General features: G+C 48.4%; 1 protein-coding gene and 1 long non-coding RNA gene across 4 annotated transcripts in view; one reads left to right on the top strand and one right to left on the bottom strand.

Annotated features, from left to right (window-relative positions):
* LOC142888373 (uncharacterized) overlaps positions 1–18,517 on the top strand; it is a 376,178-nt gene that overhangs the window by 27,401 nt on the left and 330,260 nt on the right. The gene's annotated exons all lie outside the window — the stretch shown is intronic.
* Positions 1–18,517, bottom strand: part of LOC142888365 (plexin-A1-like) — a 190,303-nt gene that overhangs the window by 151,143 nt on the left and 20,643 nt on the right. For 2 of the 3 annotated variants that reach the window (XM_076026601.1, XM_076026604.1), the window contains exon 2: positions 9,814–11,229. In XM_076026601.1, the coding sequence (XP_075882716.1) occupies positions 9,814–11,001 (1,188 nt within the window). In that variant the 5' untranslated portion in view covers positions 11,002–11,229. Of the gene's footprint in view, positions 1–9,813; positions 11,230–12,941; positions 13,205–18,517 lie in introns of those variants that run through there. The other variant, XM_076026602.1, reaches the window with a different exon arrangement.

Here is an 18,517-nt window from a genome sequence, read left to right as displayed (position 1 = left end):
ACGACCATCACTGACTTCAGTTCATACACACATTTTGTTTTAGTTTTTTAACAAGTTAATGTTGGTTTTTCTTTTTTCTGAATGACAAATGACAACGTAGTAGCTATAAAATGTCACTTAAGTGACAAGAATGATAACAGAAAAGAAACTGATTTATGATTGAAATTGCAATTGTTGCTTATTATTGGGAAAATATGTATTGTCTTTATTTTTGGTATATGATCATACGACTGTGTATTTGTGCTGATATATGTATATATAAATATACATATATATATATACATATATATATATATATATATATATATATATATATATATATATATATATATATATATATATATATACACATATATATATACATAAATATTTCATCACATTAAATGCAATAAGATGTGCTTTGCAAACAAAATGTATGTGCGACATTAAAAAAAATACAGAAAAATCCAATTAATTCTATTTTTGTTTCTAGGAAACTAAGTCTACGAATGCAAACTAGAGTGCAAACTTTGTACTAATCCGTTCATTAATATATAAAAACAAAACCGGCACTTTTTCTTTGCCACAGCTGTGCCACTTATTTTTTCTGTTGAATTATTTTTAGCATGTCTAAAAATGCAGCCAGTGCGTGTCCTCTCTGTGTCAGCAGAACCAGGATTCCTTACCAATCGGATCAGGATCTTTTAATGCACCAGATTAGATGATTATAATCCCAATCAAACGTCCGTCCAGTCTTCAATGTGCCGTGTCTCAGCTATTTCTTTTTTTTTTTAACCCGCAGCGACACATCTGCTACTTCTGGCCTACTTCTTCACTCCCCGCCCCATTAAAAAATAAATAAATAAATAAATCAAAAAAAAATCCCAGGCAAACGTGGCATCTGGACGTTTAGCAGGCAGCTCGCTCTACGTGGCACAAGCCAGATGATGCTCTTTTCTTTTTTTTTTTTACAGCTTTGCCGTCCATCTGAGCCGCTGCAGAAAAATAATCTGTGTAATCTGAACAAAAGCCCTCGCTGGCGGATATAATCCAATTATGAAAGTGGGGGACCGGGCCAAATATACCAGCGAGGGCGCAGGAGCGCAGCAGGAAGTGGTCAGCCGGGTGGAGGGGGGGGGGGGGGGGGCAGGAGGGGGGGGGGGGGGGGGAGCAGGAAAGGAGAGTTTAACAGGATTGCCAGGAATGGAGTGTGTTACTATTTATATTTATATTATTATGGTTGATTAAAATGATAGGATGGACATCTTATAATGATAATGGTGCATGTATGACATGTGAAGTGCTGCAAGAGTGACATTTGGGATCAATAGAAAGTAGAAAGTCCATCCATCCATCCATCCAGCCAGCCATCATCTAGCTGTCTATCTTACTATCTATCTATCTATCTGTCTATCTATCTATCTCTCTATCTATCTATCTATCCACTGTTTGTGCACAGGCATCACATGCACACATGAAAGTCTCATCTGTGAATTCTGACACACTTCTTCAGTTTGTGTCCCCGACAGCTCGAGTGGAGGTCAGCTTGACGGTGTGAACAGCACAGCTGAGAAGCACAACTGCTCTCCGCTCACCGCAAACTGATCTCGCGACCGACTCTCCATGCGGCAGCATTTCTTTTTCTTCCAAGTGACACACCGTGAATGCAACACTGTAGCCGTAGGCTTGGCAAATACATAAATAAATGAGCAGAACCTGAATGTGAGCGTCTCTATTTCGAGTCAAATTTGACCAAAGTGTCACAAGCTGCGAAGTGGCGCAGGGAACCCCGGCCCGGCCCGGCCCGACCCTTCCGGCGCTGACACCCTCTCCGGTCTCCAGCCCGCATTAATCCGCTCTGTCACGTGGCGGCGGTGAACAATAAACACGGCTTCCTGGTAAATTTAGCTCACAAGCGCCCAGCCGCGCCGCAGCTGGATCACAGGAAATTTCCCCTCCCGTTGGGAATTTGCTCCAAATTGGCGGCGAGACGCAATCCAGAGCGAGGCGGAGGGGGAGAGGGAGGGATGGAGGTTTGAAGGGGGTTGGGGGGGGGGGGCTTAATAAGACGGCTAAACATCCAGGGAAGAATGTCTGGCCGACGTATGTGGCTGTTTTTCACCGTGTCACGTATCAAAAAAATAATTAAAAAAAAAAAATGAAAACCGTCTCCGCTGACGAGACGGAAATAGCTTCAGCTCATCAAAATGTGTCTGCACTCCTTCCCCAGACGGGCTGACGAGCGCAAAAGTATATTTATACCCGCGCGGCTGAAGAAGCATTACCTTTATAAGTCACTTAGGCTGCGACTCACTCACAAAGAGACAAGTTTTTCAAAAACATGGCGCTCGCTCCTATCAGGGATTATTCTGGCGCAGACAAACTCCACTCGTATTTCATCGCACTTTCTTGGATGCGGTTTCCCTGTAAGAATACTTCAAGTTTGCCGGTGCAAAGCCCCCCCCGCCCATGTATATTTTTAATAAATCTAATCCTCAGGAGCCTTATGAATAATTTAAAGCTGCACTAATGCACACGGAGCTGCTGCTGCTGCTCAAACTCAGACAAGTACCCTAGTTCAGCGTTTATTACAGCACTGGTATGGGTCGTGCTGCTGCTGCTGCTGCTGCTGCTGCTGCTGCTGCTGCCGCTGCTGCTGCCGCTGCTGCTGCTTGGTTTCTGTTGCGCAGGCTGCATCATCAGCGTGAGTGCCTGCAAGAGCTCGTTTGAGAACTTTCAGGACCTCAGCGATTAAAGAGCATGTGAGACGTTCCACAACCTGAAAGTTCCCAAAAATCGTGATTCTAAAACTCCCAGACCGTAAAACGGACAGGCAAAAAAATGACACCATGAGGGCCCAAAACGCCGAGAGGCTAAAATCCACGGAACCAAACGCAATCGGTCTGAGAGGCCTCAGAAATACCCACCACGCACAAGAGGAGAGGGCAACCACGTGAGCGACGTCACCGGCCGCAGAAATCTGAGAAATGTGACCGCGTTCATCTGTCAACCGGCGACGTCCTGATCCGCGGCCGCTTCACCTCACCGCACATTACGATCGGGTTTCGCGAAAAAAAAAACGTTCGAGAGGAAAATCATTTTTGAAAAATTCACAAAGCTGTGATTTATACAGTAAACAGCAAAGCCGCCGCCGCTGAATCCGTTTTCGTAACCTCCTGTTTTTCTTTTCTTCCTCCCCGTCGGAAAGAATCTCCAGCACGCGCCACAGGATTCTGAGCGTTCCGACTGTCAGAGGGGGTCCGGAGTCCCCACATTCTAGCTGACCTCTAATTGTTATTTACTGCTGCTGCTGCTGCCGCTGCTTGTCGGCTCCAGGAGACCTCAGAGTTGCCGAGCAGCGACGTCCTCACTTCAACCGGCTGAACGTCTCGTCCGCCAAACCAGAGGTTGCTGTTTTTTTTTGTTTGATTGAAACAGAAGTGCTTAGCCCGCTGTTTACAGCCAGCCGCCTGCTAGGTGAACCGACGGCTTCGCATTGGACCAAGAGGGGCTGAAAAAGAGGGCGGTCTCCGAGGGCGGAGCCAGCTATCAGCCACCTGTCACCAGTGGAAGTTTAGCCTAAAATCACCCACCTATACCAGCTGCCTTGCTGCCACCCCCTACCTCCCCCCGCTCATTATCAGAGAGGAGGGCAGGGCGGGTCTGTGGGCGGAGCTAGAAGCCAAGCGGCGGCGGCGGGTGACCTTCGGTGTCGGCCGGCTGCACGGCTACATCCGCAGCATCGCTAATGAGACTGATTCACAGCAGCAGATATCAGCCTTTATCTCTCTGTGGGGCCTTCCTCTCTCTCTCTCTCTCTCTCTCTCTCTCTCTCTCTCTCTCTCTCTCTCTCTCTCTCTCTCCTCTCCCTCTCCCTCTCTCTCTCTCTCTCTCTCTCTCTCTCTCTTTGTCTACCTCCATGAGGTTTTGTGTGTGGGTGCGTGTGTGTGTGTGTGTGTGTGTGTGTGTGTGTATGTGTGCGCGTGGATGTGTCGCAATCTTTTCATCCAGGCCTCCCAAAAAAGGAGAGGAAATGATAGTAAAAACAAACACGGGAGAATAAGCAGATAATAAGAAAGACTCAGTGTGTGTGTGTGTGTGTGTGTGTGTGTGTATGTGGGGGCTTTGTCTCCAGAACCACAAGGTGGACGTTGCCGGGGAAAAACTGCAAGCAATAACAGGGAGCGAGAAGATTCTTATATTCCCATTGTACCCTATCTCTTTCTCTCTTTCTCTCTCTCTCTCTCTGACTTCCACTCTCTCTCTTTCTCCCTCTCTCTCCCTTTCTCTCGCTCCGTCTCTCGCCCCGTCTCTATTTTTCTCTGAGCATAATAGTGTTTATTAATATTTATCAGCGCTGATCACTGCTGGCCAGGATTATCGTCTATTTCTGTGGCGTTTTGTATTCTGTCTCCCAGGCGCTCAGCGATTGCTACGTGCCTGCGCGCGCATGTGTGTGTGTGTGTGTGTGTGTGTGTGTGTGTGTGTGTGTGCGCATGCACGTCTTGTATCCGTTCACTGCCTCGTTCTCTCTATCTCTTCACTGTATCTTCAGACTCATTACGGTGGCTGCCGCGCGGGTCGCCCACGTTGCATCACGCCGTCGGGACGGGAACATCCAGCCGCTAATGTCCACGCTTGCATCATGCCGCCAAACGTTTTAATATTTGTCGGGGCAATATTCCGCTCACCCGTTGCGCCGTCGACCTTAGAAAACTTCTGTCTTTGACCGCAGGGGACATAGTCGGCCGTGTGGCTTTGTGTGCTAATCGTACAAATGGTTAGAAGAGAAGCGGCTAATTTTCCTGCTAGTCTGGAGTCTCACACATCCGTGTTGAAAAACTCCCATCTCCCATCCCACCAATCAGTGCTCTCTGAAGTGAAAGGAATATGGACAGGCTATATGAAAAAAACAATAGGCGAATCATCCTAGCTAAGTTAAACACGGGTGCACATCAGCCGCTGGCCACAAGGTGGCGCCACTGGTTGCAAAGGAGTCTGGCTGGTCCAGAATCAAGTGTTTCCTCCTGGTCCTGAAAACGAATCCTTCTGCAATCACGATGGGGCTCTTAGCCTTGTCAAACATTTTCCACATAGTTTTAATGAGCGAGGACGTAGCGCAAACCTGGCAACCCAAACTCTCAACACTCTGCGACACAGACGGATATCAAAGTTGAAAACGCCGTCACACCCAGAACCTGACCTTCACTGCGTGGCGGGTTCAGGCCCCAGACCTCGGAGCTCAAACACGCACTACGACCGGCTAATCTCCCCGAAAATCGGCGGTGACATTGCGGAAGACGGAGCCAAGGACCGAAGAGTCGCGCCAACAAATCTCTACCGTTATGAGTTACAGCACTGCTGCAGTAACGGGTGTGTGCGGGGAGTTCGGGGGAGCTGGAATTGTACTTGGACGGCGTTCAAGTCAATTTTAGACGCAGCGCGAAGCCATAAAATTCTTCCTTTTATTAGCTACCTTCTACCGGAAAGACAGAAAGACGGAGAGGGCGGGAAGAAAAAAAAGTGGGCAGTGATAATTCAGCGGAATGTGAGGGTTGGCCAATAATTTGTAATGAAGGTGAAGAGATCAAACTCCAGCGGAGCGTCATGATGTGTGAGAGTCTCCAGGCAGAGTGTGTGTGGACTGACTGACTGACTGACTGACTGACTGTGAATCTTAGCATCCTGCTCAGAAGCCTTGGTCCAAATTTTGACTGTATATATTATGAGCATCCTCTCTACATATATTCTACTTTTTACGGCACAAATTGATACTCTTAACTTCTAGATGGCAAGCAAGTGTCAACACATATCAACAGTGACATCATCTCGGCCCAAACTTTTTCCCCCCACTCACCTTTTAATCCTCTTGGCAACGCAACTTCCTTTTCTCAGCGCTTACAGTGTCTATCATGTGCACTTAGACCAAAGACACAAAGCAGCAAACTGTATCGAGGGCGTGTTCCCACTTCTCGACTGAACGACGTGCACAAAATGACAGATACGTAAAAAAAAAAAAGACCCGACCTTGTCCCACCAAATGAGCCAGCTATCAAAAAATAATTTCTTCCGGTGTCGACGGCGCCGCTGCCATCGGCTAACGCGGCGGCGGCAGCGGCGGTGAAGCTGATAAATTCATCACGCCACCGTCCCAGGGCGCACTGCGAGGCTGCGAGGCTCCGGCTGACACGACCTTGATCGATCGCAGGCGGAGCGACAGATGGCCATAAAGGACAATCATGTAACTGTAAGCTCATTAGCATAACGCCGCACACGTACTCTGCCCCCCCCACCCTCCCTTCCTTCTTTCTTTCTTACAAGGCCGGGTGCCACTTTTCACAACAGCGAGCGGCGGCCTCGCTGCCTCGCGACAGAGGCCTTGATGCATCCGAGATGAGGCTGAAAGTTTGGATGGGAAGCCGGTTGTGAGGGGGGCGGGGCTGTCGCCCGGGAAGCCGCGATGTCAGCGTCTGGCTGAACACGAGAGGGGGACTTCACTTCCTGTGGAACACGTCTCATTTTTTTCCTTCATCGGTGTTGCACGCTTTTCCACTAGCAGTGTTATATATGTGTATATAGTATGTATAGTATAGTATGTAAATGTACACACGTATGTAGAAATACAAATATGTATATACTACGGATGCAAATTATCGATTAATTAATGAATCAATTGGCTTTATCGATCGATTAACGATGATGAGCAGCAATTTTTCATGAGAATCTAAATTTCACAGTGAACAATGTGTTAGGAACACATTCTTTAACCTTCAAATCAATGTGTTCAGTGGGTTCAATGTGACCCATTTTTACATTCCTCTGACTTTAAGTTGACTTCTAGTGGGTCACATTTCAACAAGATATTGTTGTTTAAAAGTGACTTGTTCTCGGTATATTATGATCATCACACAGTATCTACAGGTGAATAGCTCTGTCCTGCCACTACACTATTATAATGATATTAGCTACCTGTGTAAAAAAAAATGTTCAATTAATTGCGACTAATTTAATTTAATTGATTCAATTCTTAATTGACAATTGATCAATAATCAATCAACTGTTAACATATACATATATATATATATATACATATATATATTAATACATATATATTAGCAGTACATTCACTTCAGTCAAGATCGCAAGCTCTGAAATCAACACATGCTCAATTAATTTGCATTTGAAGAACTTGACTATGGAGAGCACGTTATTTCTCTTGTGGTACAAATCCTAAAAAAAATAACCTCCCAAACATCAATCGGCAGCTCCGCCCTTCAAGTTTCCCAGTTTCAGGGTTTGCACGGCGCCTGTTCACATCAACTACAATCTCACAGTCTTTTGATAATCCTTCAGGTACTGTGCGACAGAACACGGAGACTCGCTCTGGACCGCCGGCGACCGTCATTTAGCTCGCTCGACTAAAGTAAAACCACGATGGCGGGAGAGTCGTGAAGGGAAAAGAAAGATGTGGAGCGAGGGAGGAGGCTCAAAGACAATCTCAGCCCAAGAACACGACGCGTCCCGGACCTGACTGTCTGTTATTGATGCCTGAGAGATTTTATAATCCTGCGGCATTAGCTTTAAAGATTTTACTCACTCACTCACTCTTTTACTCACTCTCTGAGGTTTGATCAATGCGATGAACCTGAATATATTTCGCCTGATTACTGCTTCATCTGTACCCAAGGCTGAGGGTTAACTCATCAACAAAAGGAGGCGCCGGTCTTTCCCTCTAGTGGGGCCCGCCGATGCACAAGTGACGATATCTGTCTCAGTGTTTGATCGCCATCCAATAAGCCGTTGCAGGTCTTTTTGTTTCTCGAAACAGACAATTCCTCAACGTGTTTTCAAAGGTCCTACAATAAACCGCAATTTTCGCAGCTTTAAATTTCCAAGCGGGCAACAGTGGAGCGACCCTGCATGATTAATTGGCCGAGACTGTTTCGATAAATCAGCGGAAAACAGCGTTTCCAGAGCACGCTGAAGATTCTCAGAAACAGTTTGGAAAAGAACTAAAATGGGAAACCACCATTACATCACAAAAAGTTGACTTCCAGGCATGTGATTTAAAACACTTCTGCTTGCAGGGGGCACGTCGCCGATGTCAGAGGTGGCCGGTTTTCAGTTCACCGACAGGCCAGAGAGAAGAATTACTGACAGAGAAGAAGTGAAGTCAGTTGCATTTTTAATAACAAGGGGCCTTTAAGTTTCCCGTATTTTTCCTGCAGGAAGATTTTGTGACGGCGCCATTAGACAAGCAAAGTGGCAGTCGCACACGTCTTCCTCCACAGCCTTCCCTCCGTCCATCCCTCCATCCTTCTGCTCCCCCTTTCCCTGCCACATCCTCCCCTCCATCCCTCCGCCCATAAATCCAAGCGACTCTCCCTCCTCTCCCTCAACTCCCTCCTCTCCCGCCCCCCGGCCCCCTTTTCACTGCATCATCTGTTCCCCTCCGCATTGGATTTTCAGATCACATCCACGGCGGCTGGCTGGCTTTACACACTAAGTCACTCTGTAGCTCATCACTCAGCCCTGAGTCAAGGAGAGGGCAGAGTGCGACGGCCACGGAGCAAAAGACTTGAGAGAGGCGGGCGGGCGGGCGGGCGGGCAGGCGGGCGAGAGGGAGGAGGAAGGAGGGCGAGGGGGGTCAAGCCGGCGAGCCGCCAGAGCGAGGTGTGTCAAAACGGGGAGAGGGGGTTAAAGGTTAAATATTGAAGACAAAAGGGAAGAGGTGAGGGAGGGCGGACGGACGGACGGAGGGGGCGGGGGGGGGGTAGTGGCGAAGCCGAGCGGAGCGAAGTGAAGAGATAAAAGACGGAGCAGAGGGATAATTGGGTTAGCAAAATGAAATAAATCTCCATGCAAATGCCGACAAGCGAGAGGGGTGGGGGTGTGGGGGGTCGAGGGGGGAGCGGAGAGAGCAGTTTGAGGATTTACGGCAGGTTGTTATGGAGCGCCGACCGAATAACAGAAGGTGAGAGCAGGTGAATTATTCATGAGGATGCGGCCGCCACCGCCACCGCCGAGCGTGACATGACGGCTGACGTCTTCCAGGCCGCCCCGAGGCCGGATCATCCCCGCCAGGCAGATAGAGACGAGCCGCCCACCCTCCTGTCCTCGCCGTCGGTGTTATGCCAGGAAACTTGGACGTGATACAAATTAGCGCCGACGAAATGCTCCACGTCCTTAGGTTACACTGCCGTTGTTACCGGTGAGGACGACGCCGGCTTGAGACTTTGAGTTTGACATATTCAGGTCCTTCGGTTTATGTTAAGAGTGCCTGAAGTTACACTGTCTGTCCATCTACGGCGCTACAACGTGACACTTTCATCCAAATACAGACGCAGAACACTGCGTAACGAGACAACGGGACGCACCAGTATGTCATCTACTGAATATGTCAAAGATGAATATACCGAATACAGCAGTGATATACATTTTGACCCCTTTTTTGCAGGATGTGACAATCGGTGTAACTCCAACTTTAAGAGGCGATACAGTCGGAGGCATGATAGGCTACCAGTTAACACTTCATTTCAAATTAACAAATCAAATCTAAATCAGTCAATTGTCGACACCCTTCAAGTGTCTGGAGCGATTAATGATGAGTTAAACCACAATTAAACTTGGATAGTATTTCCCTCTTTGGTTTAATTGCGTGATTACCATCCAATCAGATGGTACAACTTAATTGTCACCTTCACCATCATAAGAACACAGCTGCCCTGCACAACAACAAAGGTTTCCCATCCACAACCCAAAGACAAAGCGAAAGTCCCCGAAACATCAGAAGAAGTGAGACACTCGATGAAGGTCAACCAAACAAAAACTCACCGAGTTGATGCAGGCCAGCTCCTTGTTGAGCAGCCAGGGCAGCGACAGCTTCCCCTCCCCTCGGTAGCACGACTGTATCCTCTCCTTGATTTTCTCCTTAATCCGTCTCATGGTGAACAGACACAGCGCCGACTCCTTGGGCGGCTTGGCCCTGTTCTTCTGACCCTGGGCGAAGACGGTGAAGAGGACCTCCTCGTGCTCCTGGATGCCGAGGGAACGCGCCAGGCGGACGCCCGGCCGGGCCAAGTAAGCATCCTGGACCAGGCGGTACTCCACCCCGTCCTTGGTGCAGCCGATGGGGAACTCTACGTAGGAGTAGAACTTGGGGTCGTCCACGCAGAGGCGGACGATCTTGGAGGTGAAGAACTGCTCGCTGCTGGCGTCGGGCGAGGTCAGCTGCGTGTCCAGCTGCAAGGTGAGGTAGTACACAAACTGCTCGCTGTTGAAGCCGTAGATGTAGTAGATGTCAAAGGCCGGGAACTTGGAGAGCGTGTCCGAGGGGATCTTGAGCTGCGAGGAGACAAACTCGTCCTGGTAGACGAAGCTGAACATGTCGGCGTTCTCCTCGTTGGACATCAGCTTGCGGCTGGACAGCGTGGGGAAATACTCGGACTTGCCGTCGATGGGCGTGCCGACAAAGAGCTTGCCGCCGCCGCCGAAGAGGTCCGGCGGGATGACCACGCCGGACATGGTGCAGGCCTCGGCCACGCTGGACAGGTAGTGCTCCTTGCGGTGGTGCGGCTCGCCGAGCTTGAACAGGTCGTCCAGGCGCAGGAACTGGCATATGCCCTGCGAGGTGCTACCGCAGGCGATCAGGCGGTTGTGGGAGGCGTCCAGTAGCAGGAGCTTGTTGATGTTGGAGGTCTGCACCAGCTCGTGGGGGCAGGACTGGACCCCCGGCGGAGGGTAACAGCGGGGGTTGTCGGTGACGGGGCCGGTGACGTGGCTCCGCAGCTTGGTCAGGTTGCTGGACAGCTTGTAGATCCAGTTGACGGCGCCCAAGTAGACCTCGCCCGTTTTGTTGTGCACCACCAAGTGAGTGAGGCCTCCTTCCGGTGGGAAGAAGGTGAGCAGGGAGGAGGCGGAGGAGGAGGACGGTGTAGGGGCGGAGGATGCAGGCAGGGTGAGGAGGAGGAGGTGAAGTAGAATGGGGAGGATGAGGAGGGGAGGGTCCAGGTGGGAGGACATGGTGGTGAGGGAAGGGGGGAGGGAGGGGAGAGTGGAGGTGTGGGTGTAAGAGAGTCGGCGTATAATCCTCTGCCGGGTCAGTCAGAGCCTCATAGGAGCTCCAATGTAGCAAAAAAAAGACCAAAAAAAAAACAAAGAAACAATCGACTTCCTCCCTCTGCCGGCTTCTCTTCTTTCTTTGGCCGCTGTTTTATAATCTCATCCTCTGATCCTCGTCCAGCGCCAGCCCTGAGACACAAGCACAGACAAAGCAAAGTCTTAACACGGATGTCAATATATTCATGCGCTGTTGATGTGATAGTTTTGGTTTTTTTCTTGTTTTGTTTTGTTGCCGCTTCCAAAAAGGTCTGACAGAAAGCAATTATTCGTCTGCGTCCAAATGACGCCATTCGCCCACGGAGCCAGACTCCGAAGACGACAAAACCGAGGGGGAAAAGATCATAATAATAAAAAAGAAATGGTGGGGGTGGGGGGGGGGGGGGGAGAAGAAAAAAAACAACAACAAATAAGGGGAACTCTGGGCTTTGTTTTATTGACTTCTCCACTCTTGGCTCGCACCGCTCTGTGGAGTGCATCCTTTAAAAGGGAGACAGGGCCAAACATCGCTCCTCTGACTATCGATTGTCTGGAGGTATTAAAAGATTCAGTCGACAAAAGACACACACACACACACACACACACACACACACACACACACACACACACACACACACACCCTGTGCATGAGTAGAAAATTGTGTTCATGTGAGCACATAAAAAAAGGAAGAAGAAAAAAACAAAAAACAGAAGGCCGTCACAATTCACACAAGCCACTTATGTGCCGCTCGGTGATGGAGGGTGAACATCCATAAATTACCAGCAGGAGCTGCAGGGAGAATCTCCCTGCAGCGTATTTACTCCGGTGCAGCCGAGCAGAGAAAAGCAGACCGCCACCGCCACAGCCTCTCTGAGGGGTGAAGGAGGCCAGGGACTGATAAAGGCTGGGAGATGGAGAGGGAGAGAGGAGGGAAGGCTATTTGGCTTCGGTTCAGAAGACGAGCCGTGGAGATGATGGCAGAGGGAGATTACGGTGGCTGAAAACCTAAGAGAGAAAGAAATCAGAGGCGGCCCTCCTCTTTCTCTTTTGTCCGCCTCTCTCTCAGGTCGGGGGGGTGAGGTAAGGGGCTGTCAGGTCCATCACTGCCTGCCTGCACCCGGGGGGATCGGCAGAATACCTCGACGTTGCCACTGGTCGATACAATCAAGTCTTAAGTATAAAGACTCGGGGGAGGAAACGCTTGATATATGAAGTAATGTTGCAACTTGTTGCACGGGGTCGGTTCAAAGACATCAAGTCATAGAGAGTTTAATAACGTCATGATAATGTAACAGTTCAAAAAAAAATAAAATTGCTCTTTTCATAATGATATTTATGTAATATAATGGCATAATCTTTTTTTTTTTTTTTTTAAAGATTCGATTACAAGAATCATGTGTTCATTTCATCAATGGTTCCAATGTTGTGTTTCGCACTGACGCTTATGGCCACGCACATGATGCCAGGATAGATGATTTTATTTACTTTTGGACTTGATGTGTTTTTTTGTTTTTTTTTTGTTTTATGCTGGTTCTGGTGTAAAAGACAAGCAGTCAATTCAACATTATTGTTGTCACAATTTCCCCCCATTTTTTTTTTTTACTGTATTGCCAATTCAAACAACAGTTGTATCGAATTTAATAATAATGAAGAGTTGCTGTTCGACTTCAGTCAACGCACTACACTAAATTGTACGTCGCACTCATTTTGACCTGCAGTGGAGCCACGGGGCCAAATCTGGTCCGGTCCGGTTTGAAACACCCCCCCCCCCCCCCCCCCCAAACAAACTGGACAAAAGGACGAGTTCTGGTGAACTCGGTCAACGTCGTCAACGTCTCACAATAAATCCATTTATGACACTCACTCATTCTCTGCCTCTCTGTGCCTCTGACATCATCTCCGCGGACGTGCCGAAGGCCTGGTTGACAGGCGGCGGCAGTGTTTGCGTCCTGACTCACAAACCCAAACAGTTTGTTTGTTTGTTTCGGACGAGCCTTTAAATCAACCGGGAAGCCAAACGAGCCGCCGAGAAACTTTCTCCTCGCCGTTTTACGAGTCGCAGTGTCGTAACAACAACGGCGGCGGCGGCGGCGGCGGCGGCGGAACGGTCGCTCAGCGAGCGGCGAACATTCCTCCTCTCGCTCTCCGTCTGATTTCCCTTGTCAATGGCGCCTTTCATCTGGCGCGCGCTCATGATGACGATGATGACAGTTGCCCGGATGACGGCCGCCGCTGTTGTCTGCCGCATCCGGACAATGCGGCTTCTGTCGGCGGCGGCGGCGACGGAGGAAGGAGAAGGAAGAGGTGGCGCACGCGCGCACGCACGCTCGCACGCACTCGCGCACGAGAGTTGTCAGAAACGCTTTGACGCCTCGTCAAAGTGACTTCGCTACGTTTCGTCACGTACGCGGCGACAAAACTCGTACAGATTGGAGACAATTATTACAAGCGACGCGCCGGGACGTCTGTTTCCTGCCGTCTCCTCTCATGAATTCTATAAATACGTCAGAACAAAGCGTAAAACACTCACGCTCACATCGCTAGTCTCAAAGTGGCTGGTCGGAGTTGACGTCGTCAACTACAACTGAGACGCAAGTGTGTGTGTGTGTGGGGGGGGGGGGGGACACTCTTGTTTTTCCATCTCCAGACTCCCGGTGCAGCAGCCTGGTATGGTCACTCAGGCAAAACCCTCCCCAGGGTCTGCCGAAAAACAGCACGTTTAGCCCTGTGTTTGCAGCCTGCCGCCTCAACCGATCCTTTGTTGGAGCTTTCGCATGTTTTCGAAAGGGGTCAAAAATAAGGCATGGGCCTGGCTGAGGGTGTTGTTGCAAACCTGCAAATACAGAATGGTTTTTGTCACTGCTTTTATCCTAATTATAAAACCTCATCATACATTTTATTTTTGATTCACATAAAGATGAGTAACATAAAAAAAAATAATAATAAGATCCTGACGATGACATGGCCTGACAGGCCTCGTTAAAAGTTTGGTTCCAATTAGGAAAACGAAATGAACAGAAATAGCAGGTTCATAAGAACCTTATACTCCACTGGCAGAAACTTCCTCTAATTACTAAATTTAAAGTTGTATCACTTGATCACCGGGGCTGTTAATTTGACTTTAAACGGATCTGATCCAAGAAAGGAAACTTAATTAGCCTTCACTTCTTTGGCTGTATCTTCTTGTGTTGGTGTTCCAGGGCCATCCTCTCTCTCTCTCTCTCTCTCTCTCTCTCCTCTCTCTCTCTCTCTCTCTCTCTCTCTTTCTCTTCCACAACCGTCACATGAAGCTGTAGCCCCAGTTCATCCCGTGCAGATTTATTGCTGTTGGCACATTGATTACACACACACACACACACACAGACCTTGGCACAGACACTTAACATACAAAATTCATGGAGCTCACGCACTTCCCGCTGGCCTCATCACACTGGAGGACAGCTCCCTTCCATCCGTTCTTGCATCTGATCAGTTTTATTTACAACTGCAGCCTTACAAGAACGCCAACGTCCAGCAGGTGAACGGAGCGAAGTTGCACGTGAAAACAGCCCCGTGACTGCACACACACTGCAGCGTCAGCAACGATTCAACCGCTTCCTGTTAAAAATAATAAAAATAAAATAATAAATAATAAAATGAAAAAAAAAAAAAAAAAAACAGCGCAGGTTGGCAGAGGAAAGCCGGACCTGGACCGCGTCTTCCCACCGTAGCTCACTTTCATGTCCCGTCACGGTCTGCTGCCATTTGATTGGTCGCGCCTTCAAAAGGTCATCGGCCAAACAAAGTCAGAGTTCAAACAGATTCCCAGCGCGGGAGGAGAGGCGTGAAATGGAAGGTGCCGGGGAGGACGAGGAGGACGAGGAGGAGGAAAGGAGGATGGGTTCCCTTCACCCTGACAGGCTGCGGTCTCGTTAAGGAGCGTCGCAAAAAAACACAGTCAAGGTCCATCAATCACACAGCGATATCTTTTAACGTGTCACCTGGAGGACGTTAACACGGCGGGATTTAAGAGGGTCGTGTCATCACCCCAGCGGAGGAGGATGAGGAGGAGAAGGAGGAGGAGGAGGAGGAGGAGGGGAATGTCTTCAACCCAGCTTCTCAAAGATCCTGTAGCTCCGCAAGCTTCTCATCTCGGATTTGAATCCAAAGACGACAACCGAATGCAAACAAGGACTAAAAAAAACTACGCGTTTCAAAGTCTGGAGATCCGGCTGACGACTGAAGACACACGGAAGTGACGACAAATGGTTTAGTCGTCGCTCTAGCATCAAGGCTATGCCCGGAACGCAAAGTCGAAGACAGTAAGCTAGCTAAACTGTCAGAAGTGGTGAAACCATCCTCCCTCACATTAGCTACGGTTGCTAACGTCGCGTTGGCCGCAGATCATTTAAGGGTGAGGCTTAGCAAAGGGTCAGTACAGTCAAATAACTGCATTCATTAGTCGAGTACCGTTATTTAGACTGTATCAGACGAATTAAGCGCCTCACTGTCACCCCCTAGTGGGTTGCAGATGCTTGCGTTCGCCTGTCTGTGAAAGAGTCGCGCATTTTGTTGACGTCTTCCAGTTTGACACCCGCCGTTGTCTGAAACAGTGTGTTTGTGTGTCAGCGGTGGAATGTAATGAATGATGAAGCCGCTGCCTCCACCGCGTTACGTGGCAGCGGCCTACACACACGTGCACATGCACACACACACGCAGCCCACGACGACATTATTCCTCGATGGTGACACAAAGTCGTCCCTCTTTCATTGGTTTTGCTCCCAGCTGGAGGCTGCGGTTCTACCCAATTAGTTCTCTTTTTTGGTGCTGTTGTTGTTGCTCGAAAGATAGAAGTGTCGACACACTGAATGGATCGGAGAGGGAGAGAGTCGAAAGAGAATCAACCCGACAACACATCACGGCTAAAACAAAGTGGCGGTGACGGCGTTTTCCGTAACATAACTGGCGGAAAGTGGAATTATGTCACCTGACCGTTGGTTCGCAAATAAATTGCCGGAAGCGCTGCTGAAGTTTGCTCTTTCCAACACACAGAGCACCTACACTGGTGAATTAGACACCTAAAAATCAATGACACTCACAATCACTGGTCCAAAAATCCTCAGCAGAAACACAAAAAAGGTTTTCATTTTTTTTAAGAGTTGGAGCCTGATACGGGAAAACACATGAAGAAAAAAAAAAAACCTTTTTAACATTTCACATTATCCAGTTTATTTCCATTTGCAGAGGCTGTGAGTGTGTCTCCTCTCTCTCACAGAGGCCAGTTGCGTTCCCATTAAGGGAAGCGGTCGGCTATTAATTTCATACATGTAGGTGGAGAGGCAACGATAGCCGCGGCCGCGCAGACGGAAAGAGCTTCCTCAATTAGGAGGGCGGAGGCTGAGTCGCACTCTCACTCCGAACATTGCGTGCCCGTTCTAAAGAGATTTTCCCACGACCCACAACGTAACGTTACGGCGCTGGAAAAAAATGCAACGTCAGAAACACATTAGAGGTTGTATTTCATTGTTGTGTTCTTTTTTTTTTTTTTTTTTTTAAGCTCAAAGCTTTTAGTCACGACACGGTCAGCTAAGTGTCACAGCGGCACAAAAGTTGTGGGTAGCTGGAAAATGCATTCACATTCTGTACTTTTCTGAAAGTTCCGGTGTATTTTTTTTCTCTTAAAAAAAACAAATATATATATATATATATATTGATTTCTTCAAGTTGTTGCCTTCACCAACATTAAATTTGTTGTTTCGCAGCAGACAGAAACCTGCTGGTTACTCCGACAGTGACTGACACACAAAGGGAAAACAAAAAAAACAAAAACAAAACACAATCCTGTTTTTCACACAAAGGGCCCGGCGCTGATTTCCAATATCATAAATAGCTTTGTGCTTTTTGTGTCTTTGTGCAGCGTACGGGGGGGAGAGCACCTAAAAAAACAAAAAACAAAAAAAACTCGGGGAGCAACAACAAAATACAATTGACATTTTGACGGACTTGTTGAAAAAGTCGATGGTGCTGTTTGGATCCTTTATCTGCAGAAATGTCAATAGCAACTTCTGTGCATTCAAGTCATGAGTGCGGCGCCGACTCTTTGTGTTTGCCGCAGGTATTTCGAATTATCCCCCGTGTGTGCGAGTGTGTGCGTGCAAGTGTGTGCGCTTGTGTTATTCTCTCATGATATAAAGGTTAGAGTTGAGTCAGAGCTGTTATTCCACCTGCTTGCCAAAAAAAAAAAGCAGGCCAAACAAACAAAGATAGAAAAAAAAAAAGCCGCTGGGATAGGTTTTTGTCATTCTTTTTTTGGAGGTTAACCGAGGTTTGTTTAAAAAAACAAAAACAAAATAAGTCTCTCGCAGTCCGATTTTCACACAGTCTTTTGGGGTTGCAGAGAAAACTTGGAAAAACTTTTTAGAAACTCGAGCAATTTTTCACAGGAGGATCCTGGGAAGACCGGGCGAGGAAACCTCCTAACGATGCTGCATCGTTCGAGGGAGACGGACTAAAGGAGTGAGCAGCGAGGAGTGAAGATTGAGGAGTGAAGAGTGAGACGGAGGAATTCTTGTGACTGCTGCCAAACATCATTTAAAGAAAGATAAGATTGAGTCTACAGCTGGATCGTTTCAGTGATGGGAGCTGAACTCAGTGGAACAGCACCAGTGTGTGTGTGTGTGTGTGTGTGTGTGTGTGTGTGTGTGTGTGTGTGTGTGTGTGTGTGTGTGTGTGGGCGTCCCCGCAGCTAAAGCCATTAAGAAGGGCTCCTTAAGTGCTTGAATGGGCCTTGAAACTCAGTTCTTTATCAGAGAACTTGCCGTAGATAATCGGGGGAAGAAAAAAATTGGCTCCCGACCGCAAAGAGAGTAATTTTAGCAGTTTAAGGAAATGAGACAGACGAAGGGGGAGGGGACAGAAATGTCATTGGCCACGTTTGTGTGACCACTGCGGAGAGGCCGAAAGTTGTTGACGCACATCATGATGGGAACCTGAGTGTGTGTTGTAGTTTCCAATCTGGAGGGGGGGGAGATTTGAAACTTCTCGTCTCAGTTATCTGAGAACTGATGACGTCTCGCGGTTCTTCGGACCAGATTTGATCAGGATCCAATCAGATCCCAACCGGGTCCCGTCAACTGACACGAGTCAGGAAGTTCTGTTGACACCAACCGACGAAGCGTTGACTTCACATTTCTGCTCACCAACGCTGACTTGAGTGCAGCCGTCGTGATTGTTGTTGACGCTAATTCTGTTTGTTTTGAGCGAAATCCATAAAATTGTGTTTTGTTTTTTTGTTATTTTTGCCAACGGGCCAAAGCGGTGATTTGGGTCGGTGCGCCGACTCACAAATCGACAGCCGCGTAAACGCACGGCTGACGTGATCCTGCAGCGCCACGCGGAAGCGCTCCAATCTGGTTGCGCGGCGGATCAGATCGGATCGGATCAGATCCTGGACGTTAATT

The sequence above is a fragment of the Nelusetta ayraudi genome, unplaced genomic scaffold (assembly GCF_046127955.1).
Source record: "Nelusetta ayraudi isolate G7.1 ecotype Tasmania unplaced genomic scaffold, CSIRO-AGI_Nayr_v1 ptg000019l, whole genome shotgun sequence".
Taxonomy (NCBI): domain Eukaryota; kingdom Metazoa; phylum Chordata; class Actinopteri; order Tetraodontiformes; family Monacanthidae; genus Nelusetta; species Nelusetta ayraudi.
Note: the sequence above shows the minus strand (reverse complement) of the source record. Positions and strands in the feature narration are given on the sequence as shown.